A 12,500-nucleotide genomic window follows, 5' to 3' on the forward strand; every position below is an offset into this window, starting at 1 on the left:
TTCTTTCTTTCTTTCTTTCTTTCTTTCTTTCTTTCTTTCTTTCTTTCTTTCTTTTTCTTTCTTTCTTTCTTTCTTTCTCTCTCTCTTTCTTCCTTTCTTTTTAAATAATATAATAGTTTGTTTTTCCATCATCTTTTCTTTTTTTAAAAAATATTTATTTACTTATTTACACATGCAGAGCTGGGGTACAGGCCAGAGGTGCAGGGGCGGTGAGAGGATTCACCAGAGACAGAGTGGGGAGCAGAACAGGCAGATCAGCAAAGTGCATTGCTGGAGGGTGCAGAGGTCTGCTGTGCCATGTGGTTCACCTCCAGGCCGGGGATTGAAATTGCATTGAAGGGCTCCCCACCAGGGAGGGCCCCTCCCACAGCTTTCTTGAATGGGCATGTGGTCCTGGAGGTTCACCCCTGTGGTGGCTTTATTTTTTGTGCTGCATGGTTGTCCACCATAGAAACTACTAGAAGGTGTTTGCCAGTTTTCCCATTGAGGTTATTTGGTCATTTCTAGTTTGGAGCTATGAAGAGTGATGCTGCTGAGAACATTCTAGTCTGCATTCTTGAGTAAAGATGGTCCCATTCTACTCATGTAGAATCTGGAGAGAGGGATCACTGTCTGGATAGAGTATCTTACTTTTCGTAGATGTTGGATAGTTTTCCAAAACCTTCCGCTCCTACTAGAAACTCATGAGAGTTCTTGGAGATATTTTAAACTCTGAAATCATAGCCGGACTGTCCCTGCCCCCAAAATCTCCACGCCCTTGCAGAAAACTGTACAGTCTTCACTATGGCCACAAGAACCTAAGTGATCTCAACCACCCTCCTTTCAACCCCTTGTTCATGCTTTCCAGCCATGCAGACTTCCTTGATTTTCTTCAAAATGTCAATCTTTGATCATTTCAGACCTTTGCACTGAATACCTTTCTCTGCTCTCCCGATGGCTAACTCTTCTCTCGCTTGACTGTTGCTTTCTTGTGCTCAAAGTCTCAGCTCCGATATCACCTCTGTGGAGAGGTCTTCTGGTTGACAGCAGCCCTTTGGAGGTCAATATGTCTCTCTTTTTGGACTCAGGTTCTGACATGCAAGAGTTTCATACAATGACTCCCATTGTTTTCAAAAGTCTGAGTTGATTTAAAAAACATTAGACTTTCCAGTCCTTTGAGGTGTGAGAGAACAGCTGCGAAACCATCTGGACTTTTTGTCTCCTTAATGGGCAGTCACTTTTCTAATCTTGTATGTTCATTGTTCTACTCAAACTTTCTACATCTTTTAAGCTCAGTTTAGCGGTGATTGATACATAGTTGAGACTTAATAAATGCAAGGTGCGAGGGTTCAAAGAAAGGGATAGAGAGGTGTTAGATTCTCAGATGCCCACCCTTTTGTTCATCTGCTCATGTCCCCATTATTTGCTCCATAAAGACCCAAGTACAAAGGGGTCTCCCAGGAGGTGCAAGAGTTAAAGACAGTGCTGTCAGGCAATGGCCAGCCACTGCAGCACAAGTTCAATCCCAAGCTAGCTAGAGAGCTGACCCACATGGTGCAGCAGAATTTGCCTGTCTCACCCGCTGCTCCCTTCAGCAGTGTATTTCGGTACATCTGCCTGTTCTGCTCCCCACTCTGTCTCTGGTGAATTGTCTCACTCCCTGCCCTGCCCCATACCTCTGGCCTACACCCACTTCTTGTATGTATAAATAAATATATATTTTTAATTTATATATAAATATATAAATATATATATTTAAAAAAAATACCCAATACTTGCTTCCTCCTCCAAGAAGCCCTCTTAGATTTCTCCCAACCCTTCCCAACTCCATTCCTGGGTTCATGGGTCCATTTCTCTACATCTGTGTTGGGCAGAAGTCCTTTGCTTTCAGGTTGGATGTTGGGTGTGGGGATGAATACACAGCAGAGGCCTCCTCAAACCTCAGCCTCCCCCTTGAACCACATTCAGCATGTGCCGCCACTTCCCCCCAGCAGTTCCCAGCACACCAACATCTGGAGAATAGCCACTGGGTCTGTCTGCGGCTCGGGTGGGGATTTGCATGTGAGTACAAATATATGCACACTCTGGACCCTCCGCCTCCGCACTCCCTGGCTAGCCCTTCACACCTGGTCTGAGACAGGTCCATGCTGAGTGACTGGATTTGCATACGCGTGTATTTCTGGGTAGGGAGTCATGGGGGGTTTGTGGGGGAGTCTGAGAGGAAGTTGTTGAGGGAAGCTGGGGGAACTTCAAAAGTACCTCTGTTGACCTACCCCATTCATCTCATTTTTCCAGCCTCCCCGATGTCTAGCCCCGAGTTGCTTCTAATCTGGGGGAGACATAAATATACACTGGAATACATATGCCCAGGGTGTCAGAAATGAAAGGAAAGGATAGAAGCTTCAGAAATCTAGTAGAAGGACAGGGAGGGCTTTCTGGAGGAATACATTTTTTAAACTGGGTTTTGAAGTATGACTAGGAGTTTGCCAGTGAAGCTGGGGCAAAAGAGCTGTCCAAGCAGACACATGTATGGAAAGTAGACAAAGGTAGCAGGGCTGATTGGGCAGGGACCTTGAATGTCAAGCTGAGGGCTGGAATTTCTTCCTGAGAGGAGGCACTGGCACTCCAAGCCCACCTGGTCCTACAGTGTCTGACACAAGAGAAGGCAGGGGATCAAGTAACTTCTGGGGCACCCAGTGAACCTTAGAAAACAGTGAGGCAGACCCAGCACAGAGGGGCCCTCATCCTCAGCCTCTGCCCAGACAGAAGCAGCCTGGCCACCCCTCTGGCTTCCTGCCATCTCTACCCCAGCCCCCAATAGTCCTACTCCCCATGGCAGCCACGATGAAAATGAGTTGTCAAACTCTGACCCTTTTCTGCCCAAACCCTTCCATGGCACCACACTCCTCTTAGGCCAGACCCCACAGGCCTCCCCTCAGCTCAGAGGCAGCTAGCCCTGTCTCCGAGGCTACTCTCCCTAACTTCTCACGTCAGCCTCCTTACTGTACCGCTTGTGGACTCAGGCCCACACCTGCTATTCCTTCTGCCTGGAACTCACTTCCTGTCTTGACTCTTGGGTCTCAATTCAGCACCTCCCCTTCCCACCCCCCATACACACACCTGTGAACCCTGCCCTAACTGGAATGGCCTCGTCTAAAATGGGTACGTACTGAGGCGCCAAAGTCATTCTTCCAGTGCAGACACTTGAGTCCAAGCCTATGTTCCCATGGGACTCTAGGCGTGGGGGCATTTCCGGAGTCATCTTGGCACTGGGACCTCTGGGGGCCAGTGCCCCCCTTCCATCCCCAGGGAACTGTGAGGGCAAGGGCAACACATCCCAGGCGTGGGAACGCTCCTGATTCCAGCTGGGGATTAAAATTAGCCCTGCAGGTTAAATATAGCAAGTTAAGCTGGACCTGGGGGGCCGGGACTGGGGCTTCTGTAGCCAGAGCTCTGCAGAGTTGTGATGGCTCAGAGACCTAGCCCAGAGAGGGTGAAGGGTGTGCCTGGGATCACACAGTGGGCCAGAGACTGCTAGGGTAGCTCACATTGCTGGATCCTGGAGTTTCCTGCCCAGACTCCTCGGGCTAAAGTCTGGAAAGCAGGTATGACTCCTCCCAGAGATGGCTCTAGACTTCAGTACACTTTCTGAGAGTTCATTCACAGGCCTTGTGCTGTGTGCTCTGCATTTCATACCCACCCCATTCACAAAACAGCAAACTGAAGCCTTAGGCCCTTCTGACTGAGGACAACCCAGTGGGCCAAAAGCTGGCCCAAGAGAAGCACTCTTAACCCTGGCAGGCTGCCCACCTGAAGCTATAGTCACCTGTGGCATGGGAGGGGCTTAAGGTCAAGCGTGATAATAAAGAGGGCAGGGCCCATCCCCTTAGGGTCTCAGACATATGTGCGGTGGGGTGGGTGCTGGACAAGATGTCAGTTTGTCAGGAGGACTGCATTGGTGGTCAGGGTCCTGGGAAAGGCCTAAACCCCAGTATTCTGCTTGTTGTGGGGATGTGCTGGCCCCCAAGCTACTTGGGGTCTCCATCAAGGAGATCCAAGATTTTCATTAAGAGGGCCTGGCATTTTTTCCAAGTCACACTGGGCCTCTATCTGAGGACTCAAAGCGGAGGCTTTTCCAGGCCCTCCCTGCCTCCTCCTGCTGGGAAGTGTGGAAGGCTGGGACTCTGCTATTCTTTACTATTAAAAAAAATATTAATTTTATTCTACTTTTTAAAGAGATTTATCTATGCATACAAGAACTGGGGTATAGGCCAGAGGCACAGGGGAGGTGCGAGGACTCACCAGACAAAGTGGGGAGCAAAACAGGTGAATCGACCAAAATACTCAGTGGGTGAGTCAGGGGAGGTCTGCTGCACCGTGTGGGTCAGCTCCCTGGCTGGGGTAGAACTCATGCTGCAGTGGTTGATAATAGCTACATAGTGCTGAGACTCCAAGCCCTGCACCACCACGAAGGCCCTCTTTTGCTATTCTTTAAAAAAAATAGTTTTAATAAAAATAATTCTAATCTCTTATTTTCATCTCTAATACTTTGTGATCACTAAGGGTGAAAAGTTGACATAGTAAGTAATTCATGTATATGAAATATCCAGAATAGGCAAATTCACAGAGACAGAAGGCAGCGTGGAGGCTGTGTGTGGCTGGGTAAGAGGGATGGAGTCTCCTGGGGTTCTGGGATTGTCTAAAACTAGAGAGGGGTAGCGAATTCACATCAACTGAATTGTTCACTTTAAAATGGTTAACTTTATATGAATTGCATCAGAACTTTTTTTGTTTTGTTTTGTTTTTTAAAGATTTATTGATTTGTGCATACAGAACTGGGGTACAGGCCAGAGGCTCAGGGGTGGTGAGAGGCTTCACCGGGGACAGAGTGGGGAACAGAACAGGCAGATCGACGAAGTCCACTGCTGAGGGGAGCAGCGGGCGGGTCAGGAGAGGTCTGCCACACCATGTGGTCACCTCCGGGGCAGGTGGGAATCAAACTCATGCGGAAGTGGCTTTTTAGCTTCTCAGTGCAGTGCTTTAACCGGCTGCGCCACGAGGGAGGGCCCGCATCAGAACTTTTTTTAGGGGGAAACGCACACACACAATTACCACCATCATTTTCTTCTCGTCTTTTTTCAACCTCAGTGTAATTTTAAAAAAAGATTTATTTATTCATACAGAACTGCGGTATAAGCCAGAGGTTCAGGGGGTTAGAGGATTCACCCGAGACAGACTGGGGAGCAGAACAGGCTGACTGACGAAGTACACCGCTGAGGGGAGCAGAAGGCAGGTCAGGAGAGGTCTGCCGCGCATGTGGATCTCCTCCGGGGCAGGCAGGGATCGAGATCTCCTTCGGGCAGGCAGGGATCGAACTCATGCTGAAGTGGCTTTTTAGTGCTGTGCTTTAACTCTCCGTGCAACCAGGAAGGGACCTCAACGTAATTTTTTAAATATTTATTTTCTAATAACTGCAGCCTTTGATCTTGCTCGCTAGGGCTGCTATGGATTGAAGGTGTCTTCTGTGTGGACCACGCCCCCCCTTCTGTGGCTCAGGATTCTGATTTAATGTTTGCTGAGCACCATCTGGTGTGGGCTTCCCCCACCCCGACCTGGCCTGCCGATGGTTTTTAGGCTGTCACCAGTGTTTGTAACAGCAGCACCTATGTGACATCTGCTATGTCCTGGGAAGATCTGAATCTTGTGTGGGTTGTTTCATTTTATCTTGGGTATCACTGGACAGTGCAAGGCATTATTAACCCCACTATATGTACAGGAAGGCCCAGAAGGTCAAGTACACCTGAGTTCCCACCACTACTAGCTCGTTTTATTTTCAAGGCTGGATTGGGAGTGTCTGTATATGTCTCTGCCTTGGCCAACTCTTTTTCTGTAAATGTTCACTGAGTATCTACTGCATGCTGGGGTGGCTGCATGGGCCTGTGACCCAGCCTGCCTAAATTTCCCATCTCCCTCGCAGTGCCTGGCAGGGGCCAGGAGAGAGGCGGGATGCCTGGCCCCACTCACCACCTACCCACTATAACCTCTTCTCTCCTAGATTAAGGTCACCACCCAGCCTGGGACGATGGGGAGGAAAAAAATTCAAATCTCTCGCATTCTAGACCAAAGGAATCGGCAGGTGAGTTCACCAACAGTGAGCTGGAGGGAAGATGTTCCCAGCAGAGGACACACCTGTGTAAAAGTCTGGCCATTTGGGAGAGCTGCAAGGGATTGTGCAGCTTGCGGCGGCATCAGGAGTTTGAGATGTAGCGTTCACTCACTTCAGAATGGCTGCTCGTTTCTTTCCTGATACCTGGAGTTCAAGGTTTAGGAGACAGAGAGAGAAGCCGTCACACCTAAGTCAGAGGGCTGGACTGGGGGAGACATGAATGGGCAAAGCTCAGTGAGGGAGTGTGGCCTCTTCTGGGAGATCAAGGAAAACTTTCCAAGGGAGAAGGTATTAGGCTTTGAAGCATTAATAGAAGTTTAGCAGTTTGAGAAATGAAGAGGGACATACAGCCATAAAGAACAGCACACCCCAAGGCTAGAATTCCGAGGCATGTGAGGCCTCTTCCTCTCCCCCACACCACCACAGATCTTTGTCTTCTCCTTCCCTGCCTGTGGGTCCTGGGTCTAGGTGACATTTACCAAGCGGAAATTCGGGCTGATGAAGAAGGCCTATGAGCTGAGTGTGCTCTGTGACTGCGAGATAGCCCTCATCATCTTCAACAGTGCCAATCGGCTTTTCCAGTATGCCAGCACAGACATGGACCGCGTGCTCCTCAAGTACACAGAGTACAGTGAGCCCCATGAGAGCCGCACCAACACCGACATTCTTGAGGTACCCCTCAGCTCCCTTGCTGGTTCGTGTAGCCTGACACTTACTGCTTGAGCAGAGCCTAGAGACTCTTGGTTTGCATAAAAGACAGGGGTTGAGGTCTGGCTTTGCTGCCAGTAACAACCAGGTTTGGGGTAATGAGGGTCCATCTAGGGCGCCCTCTGGACGGCAGAAACATAAACAGCCACTGTGCGTGGCAGGCCCCATTCCTTCCCACATCACCCTATTTATTCCTGTCATCCGCTTGGCAAGTAGGTCTTCACCTCCCATAAAGCATGAGGAGTCCTTGCCCTCTGTGAAGGTCACACAGCACACATGTGGACGAAACAGAATGTGCACCTAGATCTGCCCAGCTCCAGGGAGTGTGCTTTAAGTTCCTGCTGTGAATCATGGGAGAGAGGGGGATTATTTAGAGGGAGAGACAAGTAAGCACAGAGATAGAGAGACACACAGAGACAGACCTCACGGAGGCCCAGGAGTATTTATCTGGACCAAAGCATCCTCAGGAGAGAGGCAGAAGCAGCCCCTGCATGGCTGGTTCAGCCCCACGCCTCCCGCCCAGGACTGTCCCTGGGGAAGGCAGCTTAGGAAAGCCTGTCGAGTGTTCTCAGAGCCCAGCTGTGCGTGGGGCCCGAAAGGGGGTGCTTGAGTCTTATTCAGGAATAGTGTTAGGACAGTGCCAGCAGCCAGGGTGAACCCCTTGAGTGAGGCCCTTGCCTCTCTGGTATCAAGGTAGACAATCCCTCCATCACACACAGCTGGGACCTCAAAAGAGGGGGTGCACTCACCGGAGTCTTCATCAGGGGGGTTTGGCTGGAGGAACCCTGCACACGGAGCTCTCCCCTCTCTCATAGAACCAGTTTCCTGGTTGGAAGAGGGGGAAGGTCCACTCTGTTGTCTCTCCTCCCCACAGACGCTGAAGCGGAGGGGTGTGGGCCTCGATGGACCAGAGCTGGAGCCAGATGAGGGGCCCGAGGGTCCGGGAGAGAAGCTGCGGAGGCTGGCAGGTGATGGGGGCGACCCAGCTTTGCCCCGGCCCCGGCTCCATGTAAGTGACTGCCAGTCCTGCCATGAATAGGGCTCCTTCGCATCTCTGAGGCCCAAATGATAAAAGCTGGGAGTGAGAGAGGGACCTACGTCCAGTAAGCCTAGAGTTTGGGGTTGGCTGGGGAAGCCTAGAGTTTAGGGATAGGCGGGGAAGGCTTCCTGCAGGAGCAGGCACTGTAGCTTGGGCTTTAAAGGATGATTAAAATTTCAACAGGGAGACAATTCCTTTCTTTTATTCTTTGACTCATCAGTACCCCAGGGAACCTCCTCAGTGCTGAGCTCCATACAGTTAGACACTCTAGCTCTGGACCTAGCTGTTGAAGAGCAACAGAGCCAGATACAGGCTCCCCCAGTCCTGTGGGGTTGAGCCTGAGAGATGAACAGTCGAGAGCTTCCAGAAGGTGGAGGCTGCCTCCCGAACTCATTGGGATTTTCTGTCTTCAACTTGGTGCCTGTATTGCCAGTTTCCTATAACCAATTACCTCCTCTTTTGCCCTTAGCCAGCAGCCCCCACTATGCCTATCCCGGACATGGTTTATGGGGCCCTGCCTCCACCAGGCTGTGACCCCAGTGGGCTAGGAGAGGCCTTGCCTGCCCAGAGTCGTCCATCCCCCTTCCGGCCAGCAGCCCCCAAAGCTGGACCCACAGGTGAGCATGAGGCACAGGGACTGGAGGAGGAGGGAGGCTCTCAGACAGGTTTCTGTTGAGGAGATCTTGGCTGTGGTACTGCTTGGCTGTGTGTATCACCTCTGGACCTCGCCTCATTAGATGACGGGGCCACTTGCCCACTCTTGTGGTACGGGTCTCCTCTCACCAGGCCTGGCACACCCTCTCTTCTCACCGAGCCACCTGGCCAGCAAGACACCACCTCCCTTGTACCTGGCTGCAGAAGGGAGGAGGCAAGACCTGCCCGGGGGCTTGACAGGGGCCCGAGGAGGACTGAGCACTTCGGTGAGTGGCAGGAAGATGTAGCAGGGCAGATAAGGGGCAGGCAGGGTGGCCTGGGCGCTGACTTCAGTTCCCCTTTCACCCTCGATTCCGACAGAGAGGCCTCTACGGGAGCCTGCAGAGTCCTTGCTCTGCTGCAGCCCCAGGACCCCCATTGGGGAGTTTCCCCTTCCTCCCTGCAGGCCCACCAGGTATGTACCCCTGCCTGCCCTGATGGGGGAGGCGTTCACACTCCCCCATCAACTAGAACTGAAAACAGACTGGTGAAATGGGTGGAGCTTGGTCAAGGGAATCCCCAGGTTCAGGCCTCAGCTTACTCCTTTTGCTCCCCTAGAATATGGCCTGGGAGATCCTCCTCCACCCCCCAGCTTGCTGCAGCCCCCCACCCTGGCCCCCTGGCAGCACTCCAGAGCTGATGGGCCCCCTGTCACACCGACACAGCCCAGGTAATAGCCCTCTCTGGGTATGGGTCCCCAGGAGGGTGGTGAGGAGGAAGGGGGGGGGTGTGAGTGGCCAAGTGGGGGGGCCTCCAAGTCTTCTGACTTTCCCAGCCATTGCTGACCCCTGGTGGTCACTCCAGGTTCTGCACTCAGACGTGAATGGCAGTTCCTGGTGTGGGTGGGCAGCTATTTTGGAGGCCCCAGGAGGAACCACCACCCCCACTTTTCCCAAGGCCCTTCCGCCCAAGTCTTTGCCCAGCTGTGCCACCTTCCTGACTTCCATTCTTCCTCAGTGAGCTCTTGCCCCTCTTCTCGCTCTCTCTGCAGTGGGGGCCGCAGCCTGGGAGAGGAAGGCCCCCTGGCCCGCACCGCCTCCCCGCCGACCCCCCCACTCAACATCAAGTCTGAGCGCCTCTCACCTGCTCCTGGAGGCCCTGGCGACTTTCCCAAGACCTTCCCTTACCCCTTGCTCCTGGCCAGGCCTCTGGCAGATCCCCTACGGCCCGGCCCCCCACTGCGCCGCCTGCCCACTGCTGATGGCTGGCCCCGGTAGTGGGTAGTGAGTGGATCATGTGGCACCTGCCCAGACCCCCACACCCCTGGCAGAGAGAGGGCTCAAGGGGTCCCACCTTCCGCCCTAACCCCTGTGTTCATAGAGAAGACCCAGGAATTACAAGGAGGACAACGGGGGGAGGGGAAGGCTGGGGTTGGGATCCACGGAGCGGGGACTCCTCTCTTTCTTCCTGTGTGTATCCATCAATAAAACACGCATGGTTCGGTGGCTGGAAGCGTCCGTCACTTCTTAGAGCTGCACCCCACCCTGATCTGCCCCCTTCTCTGCGACCTCAGGCTTGGGACTCCAGGCCACAGAGATGTCTGGGAGGAGGGCCTGTGGGAACGGGCACTAGAGAGGCGCTGGGGGGCCGGGAGGGGGGGGCTGCAGGTCACAGGAAGTAGTGGGAGCACTGCCTATAGCTGTAGAGGTTCTGGTTCCAGTCCTGGGTGAGGGGTTGGGCTGTTGACCCTCCCACTCCGAGGTGGAGCTGGGGCTCAGGGGAACTCCCAAGCTGGGCCACAGTCACTGGTAGCAAGAACCTGAGGAATGGCAGCCAGGGTGCAGTGTTCATCCTTTAAATCTGCACATCCCTTGGTCCTTATCTCTGCAGTTTCATTGCAGCACAGTAGGAAGACAGGCATTGATTTGCCTTCTGCGGGGGGAGGGAGGCCTGTCCCTAGTGAGCACAGACTTGAGTGCCCAGGAGCCAGCGGGAACTCCTCCTATGTCCAGCCAGCTACTCCTTCTCTGGGTCTCCATGCGGTCTTTATAGCACTTAGATCTCACCTCTGAGCTCCACACTTTCCTCAGTACCTGACTGCAGGGCACTCTGCCCCTCCATCCCCCTTGACCCTTGCTCTGTGCCCCTTAAAAATACTTCCAGTTCCTGGCTCTCCCTGGTGGCGCAGCGGGGTAAAGCACAGCACTGAGAATCTAAAGCCGCTTCTGCATGAGTTCGATTCCCGCCTGCCCCGGAGGTGACCACATGGTGTGGCAGACCTCTCCTGGCCCGCCCGCTGCTCCCCTCAGCAGTGTACTTCGTCGATCTGCCTGTTCTGCTCCCCACTCTGTCTCTGGTGAAGCTTCTCGCCACCCCTGAGCCTCTGGCCTGTACCCCAGTTCTGTATGCACAAATAAATAAATCTTTAAAAAAAAAATACTTCCAGTTCCATTGCCAGGGTGGTTCTGGTCATTGGACCAATCTCCCAAACCCCCAACATGCCTCCTTTTCAGACTCCTGACCTTCCAAGGCCCAGTTCCACATTGCCTGCCCTAGGAGTCCCTTCACTCTGTCCCAAGTTGAGAACTGGCTCTGACTGCTAAGTTAAGCAAAGGGTTTGCAGGGATGGACATCACCAGGTTGGTCTGGAGTGTGGAAAACAGCGTGTTAACATTGAGTTTTAAGATTCATCTCTCTCCCCAGTCATTCTGCCAAAGCTTATTTGGTCCAACTTGGTTTGGGTTGGTGAGTCAGCATGACCTACAATTTCTAGAAGCTTCTCCCTCTTATCACCCAGCACCTCATAGAGGGGCTTTTTTCAACAAAACTCAGTGCTTAAACTTCCACCATTAGTGCACATCACCCTAGATGGTGAATACAGAGGAGCCCCCGGAATCATTCACCTATACCTGGAATTCAGCACATATCTCTCTTCCTGTGATCCCCTCCCAGTCAAGACTCTGTACTGGACTCTGATGGGTAGGGAGAGAAAGTGAATGGCTCTATGTAGAGCACCAGATCCATGCCCAGGCTGGGATTTATCCTCCCCAACCACCCCAATCCTCCCTTCCTTCATCCCCAGCAAAGTTGGGGCTTTAGGGCTCCAATTTCCAGGAGAGGGGCATGATATGATCAATGTTTATAAAAGTTATAAAAGCCCTTCCCAGGGATTCTGTGGCTGGGGGTGGATCGGGATCAGCTTTTGTGGAGGGACACTTGGTGGCATGTTTGAAGCTAGGCAGCAATTACTCTCACTCATTCTCAGGTTGTGGAATCCTCCCCTTCTGCCCCTTTGAAGAGCAGTGAGCTACAATCCTCATTCCAGCTCATAACAGTGGACTCTGGGTGTCCACTGCCACTGACAACACCATTGTGGCATTCAAATTCCCTTGCACATTCCTTTCTGAGGATCCCCTCACTCAGGTCACAAGGACCCATTATATTATATTATAGTCACAGATTTCCAGACAACGATCAGGGACCAGGGAGAAATAATGAGGCCAAGGCAGTCAGTCCCCTAGAGGAGCTGGGGAGGGCCCCATCTTAGTCTATAGACTCTGCTCCCATGGTGGACAACAAGATGAGCCAGTGCCTGAAGTCTGAAACCACAGGTTAAGCACCCAGCTTAGGGTTCTTAAAAATGTGGGATATTGCAACGGCTGGGAAGGGCCAAGGGCCCATCCTGGGAGGCTGCACTATCACCACCTGTCATTAGGTGGCGCTAAATAGTGCATTTTGGGGTTCTGCTATCAAAAGTAAAAACTAAAACAGAAAGGTCACAAATTAAAAAAAAAATACATCTTGACTTCCAGAGATTCCACCCCACATTTTCAGGTGCTGAGCTTGGGGACCAGGAAGGGCTTTGTCACATTTCACAGCTTAGGATGATTGTATATCTACATCTTAGGGTGTCCTGGGCCTTGAGAAGACAAGGCTACTCGTCGACTACTCGTTCTGAAAATGTCTTTTCTCATC

General features: G+C 52.2%; 1 protein-coding gene across 1 annotated transcript in view; it reads left to right on the forward strand.

Annotated features, from left to right (window-relative positions):
• Positions 1-10,023, forward strand: part of LOC101628943 (myocyte-specific enhancer factor 2B) — a 23,311-nt gene extending 13,288 nt beyond the window's left edge. Inside the window, exons 2-9 of the mRNA XM_012729261.1 lie at positions 6,035-6,115; positions 6,614-6,817; positions 7,728-7,862; positions 8,362-8,509; positions 8,679-8,812; positions 8,907-9,000; positions 9,144-9,255; positions 9,577-10,023. Coding sequence (XP_012584715.1) covers positions 6,062-6,115; positions 6,614-6,817; positions 7,728-7,862; positions 8,362-8,509; positions 8,679-8,812; positions 8,907-9,000; positions 9,144-9,255; positions 9,577-9,802 — 1,107 coding nt within the window. The 5' untranslated portion in view covers positions 6,035-6,061 and the 3' untranslated portion in view covers positions 9,803-10,023. The remainder of the gene's footprint in view (positions 1-6,034; positions 6,116-6,613; positions 6,818-7,727; positions 7,863-8,361; positions 8,510-8,678; positions 8,813-8,906; positions 9,001-9,143; positions 9,256-9,576) is intronic.
• The last annotated feature ends 2,477 nt before the right edge of the window (positions 10,024-12,500 follow it).

Source organism: Condylura cristata, unplaced genomic scaffold, assembly GCF_000260355.1.
Source record: "Condylura cristata isolate star-nosed mole 26May11 unplaced genomic scaffold, ConCri1.0 scaffold00024, whole genome shotgun sequence".
Lineage (NCBI taxonomy): Eukaryota > Metazoa > Chordata > Mammalia > Eulipotyphla > Talpidae > Condylura > Condylura cristata.